This window comes from Galeopterus variegatus, unplaced genomic scaffold, assembly GCF_000696425.1.
Source record: "Galeopterus variegatus unplaced genomic scaffold, G_variegatus-3.0.2 Scaffold891, whole genome shotgun sequence".
Taxonomy (NCBI): Eukaryota; Metazoa; Chordata; class Mammalia; order Dermoptera; family Cynocephalidae; genus Galeopterus; species Galeopterus variegatus.
The window spans coordinates 464796-468743 of NW_007727002.1; the positions used below are offsets into that span (position 1 = coordinate 464796).

The window sequence follows — 3948 nt, forward strand, 5'->3', positions numbered from 1 at the left end:
ATGCATTTTGCCTCTGAGGTTAGTTGATGTGTGTCAAGTGCCAGCCTAGGGCCTGGCACATAATAGGTGTTAAATGTGAGTTTAATCTATCTCTGCAGTGCTTTTACAGTAGCCCAGAGACTGAAAACAGAGCAGGATCTGACTCTGAACAGTAAGTACTTGCCATGGGATCTCAGGTGGGCTACACATTCCTCCTTGTTACAAGTTTCTGGCCTTCCTTTCTGGCCATTTTGCAAGTCACTGCACTGGGGCTTAGAGAACCAACCACGCAGTACTACTCCTGTTCCCTGAACAGCCTAGGCCCTGCTTTTGCTCACACTGTTCCATCTGCCTAGAACACCTGTCAGGGTCTGGGATTTTACCCCACTTACAAGCTAATGAGCTTGCCTGGTGGTGTTTCATAGATGCCTGTAGAAGACATGGGATTCCCGAGCAACACGGGCATCACTGTTATGTCTGTTCCTTGGCCTTCAACTCTCACAGAAGCAAACAGAGGGTCGCAGATGGCCATTACACATGCAGTGGGTTTGTGACAGCTAAGAAACAGTGAATTTGGGGAACTCACCCCTGTTCCCATCACCACCATTTTAATCATAAGCAAGTCTGCTCTTTGGGAGGTGTTCCCTCATTGTTCAAGGTTGCTGGCTGCAAACACAATCTTAAACAATGGTTGGGTAGAGAGCAGTCATTGGCTTGCATTCTTGGCATACCCAGCAATAACATCCAGGGACATTCAGGACCCATGGTGGATTGCCTCCAAGACCTAACACCTATCTATGCCAAAATTCTATCTATTCTTGAATGACACCATGTGCTTGAAGATTCCCCAGCCCTCCCCTTAACATACTCTCTCCTTCCCTTTTGTATTTTCCCTATAACCCTCACCTACATCTTCTCTCGTGTCCCTCTCTACCAGCAGAGTGCAAACACTTTGAGGGCAGGAGTTCTCCATTCCTGCTTTCTGCACCCAGATTGTATGCATATAGCAGGTGTTGAGACCATATTTGATGAATTGGATGGAATCAAGATCTTTCTGCATGATTATGCTTTTTCAGAGTCTGCTGAACTGCCACTTGGAATGCGAACACATTCCAGGATTCCAGAGACTAAAAATATCATCGCTCCCAAGCCACTGCAAGTCCTCTCTTGTAAGGAGCAAGACTTGACTCCTGAGGCTGAATGCTTTTGCCCATCAGGTGGCGCCCTGACCCACCAGTCTCCTGATGCCTTTTTTAGAAGAAGGGCAGGATTCTCTTCCTTCCCTCGCTCTTAATGTTTGTTCACTTAGGTCCCCAACTCACAGAAATCCCCTGTCATCAGTCCAGCACCCTGATTCAGCCCCTAGCTGCCTGTCCGAGCCTCAGCCCTACTAAAGATTGGCATCTGGAGGGCAGTGAAGATGTCTGTCCAGGGGTGCATAAAGGATGTTGAGGGAAAAGCCCCAAAATTGGGATTGGAGGACCTAGGTTTGAGTCCCAACACTGACACTTACTAGTTGTGTTTCTTTGGGCAGGTCACTTAACCTTTTTGGGTTCCTGTGAGAGTGGCAGAGAATAAAATGTGGGAAAGTATGTAAATGCACTTTGAATGTGGACGTGGAGTCAGTTACACCTATGCTCCTGTTCAAACTGTCACCACCAGCTCTGTGGACATGGTCAACTTCTTTAACCCTCTACACCCTCATTTTCCCATCCGCAAATCAGAGCTAATAACAATCATTTTATAGAGCTGGTGTAAGGATCAAGTGAAACAGTGAATGTAAAGAGTTCATCACAGTGCCTCGCATATAGTAAGCATTCGGTTATAAAAATCACACATATGTTATGTATCCCTAGCCTCTGGAGCAGTGCCCAGCATTTAATAGGGGATCAATACCTACTTGCTGAGTAAAATAATTTTGCAGATGAGGAAACTGAGGCACAAAGAGGTTAAGTACCCCTCACCCCCAGCCCCAGGACTAGGGAGCAGTGAAGCAATGATGCATAGCCAGGCAGGGTGTGTACCCTGCACCTCCTGCCATGCTGTCTTACATAGGTACGGGTGTTATACATCACCAGTTGTTCATTTAAAATATGCATTCAGAGCTTTCTCAAGTATCTGCAGGTGGGCTGAGTTGGCAGTGAGAGGCATTAGCCTCCTGAGAACCCACATAGTTTTTCTTTCCCAAGAGGAGCCAGGCTGCTGGAAGAGGGACCTGCTCAGCCAAGCCAGGGGCCACTGGATTCATCTCATCACCAGGACATGAAGGACCAGCTCTGCAGCGTGGGATCAGCTGGAGGTCTGATGCTGGCACAGTTCCCAGGGTAAGAGGGGCTCTCTCAGTTCCATTGCTATTTCTGCAGCCACTCAGTCATCTACTCCACTTATCTTTACTGAGGGTCTCCTATGTGCTAGGCACAGGTAAAGATGGATAAGACATGATAACCAATGGTTACAATGTAGCTGACCCAGAACTACTGCAGAGGGATGATCCAAGTAGAGACCTAGAATAGCAAGTAATCAACAACCTGGGAGGCTGGACCAAGAGGATGCAGCATTTAAACTGGGAATTGAAGGATAAGTAGGAGTTTGCTGGCCATGTAGGATCTGGGAATGAAGGGCACTCTGAGTTTATTTGGACAAATTAAGAGGATTGGTAGGATAGACATGCTGGGTGGGAGCATGGGAAAGGGAAGGAAGTAGAAAACCAGGAAACTGGAAGTTGTTTGGGGCCAGACTGTGAAATACATCAGATAGAAGGGACAGAACTCTATCCTGTGGTCAGTGGAGGAAGCAGCGAATGAATAAACAACCAGGTCCATGTTTTGGAAAGCTGCCTCAGCGCTCAAAGTTTGGGTCTGAAAGGAACAGAAGAGAGATCGGCCATAATGACCAGCTTCCTGGACTGAACCCCACCAGCCTTTGTTCCCCTCCTCAGTAAAATGAGGAAAATAATTGTATACATCGCTTGGGTTGTTCTGAGGCTTAAGTGAGAATGCACATGAAACATTAGCACGGTAATGACAGTCATGTAAAGCGTCGGTAGGCTCCATTACAGACCGTTTTGCCCAGCAGTTAGGCACACGGGCTTTGCTGGCTCTTGGGCCTGGGTTTGTGTCCCAGCCATGTGAGGTGGCGTATTTGTAATCTAGGCAAGAGGGACGGATGGGGAGGAGGGGCTGAATAAAAGAGAGTGGGGTTGATCTGCTTGATGCCGTGTGGGAGGGATGATGGGTCCTTGCTCTAACACGCGGAACTCGATGGCTGAGAGGAAGCCTGAGGCCAGCTTTGGACAGGGTGAGTTTGAGGTGGGCACTGACGGGATACTGCGGATGGCAGGTGAGAACGGTGTCAGTGCAAGCCCAGCACTGCTCTCCTCCGGTGCCACGGAGGGGCCACAAGGCCCGGGGGGAGGGGGCGGGGGATGACAGGAGAAAGGGGAAAGAGGGGGCCCAGTCAGGGACTTTGCCCTCGAGGCTGGACGGAGCCGGGGAGGCAGGACGGGTACGGCGGCCCCAGATGTGGCAAACGTGTCCCAGCAGCGGCGGGCTGGGGGTGCGCGCCGCCCTGCCCCGAGGATGAAGGGCTCGGCGCTGCGAGACTGGCGCGGAGGGGAAAGGGGGGCGCCAGGGTGGTGAGGCCACCGAGGCGGACGGAAAGAGAGATGGCAGGAAGCCTGGAGGCGCGAGCGGGGGCGGAGATGGCGGAGGGGAAGGGAAAAGGGCGGGCAGGAGGGTGGAGAGAGGGAGAGAGACAGAGAGGAGGGCCGGAGGGAGGAGTGAGGGGAGGAGGGGAGAGGAAGAGAGACAGACTAGGAGGGGGAGCCAGGCGAGGAGGTCTCGGCGGGCGCAGCGGGCACCTCGGCCGGGCCGCCCCCGCGACCAAGGCGCCGCCATTCCGCTGCTCGGGGCGCCGCGGCCGCCGCCACCGCGCCCGGGGGCCATGCTCCCGCCGCCCCCGCGCCAGCCG

The 3948-nt window shown here is 52.1% G+C and overlaps 1 protein-coding gene across 1 annotated transcript in view; it reads left to right on the plus strand.

Annotated features, from left to right (window-relative positions):
- Positions 1-3239: 3239 nt before the first annotated feature.
- The window catches only part of MARVELD1 (MARVEL domain containing 1), a 6345-nt gene continuing 5636 nt past the window's right edge, over positions 3240-3948 (plus strand). The window contains exon 1 of the mRNA XM_008573240.1: positions 3240-3329. Coding sequence (XP_008571462.1) covers positions 3240-3329 — 90 coding nt within the window. The remainder of the gene's footprint in view (positions 3330-3948) is intronic.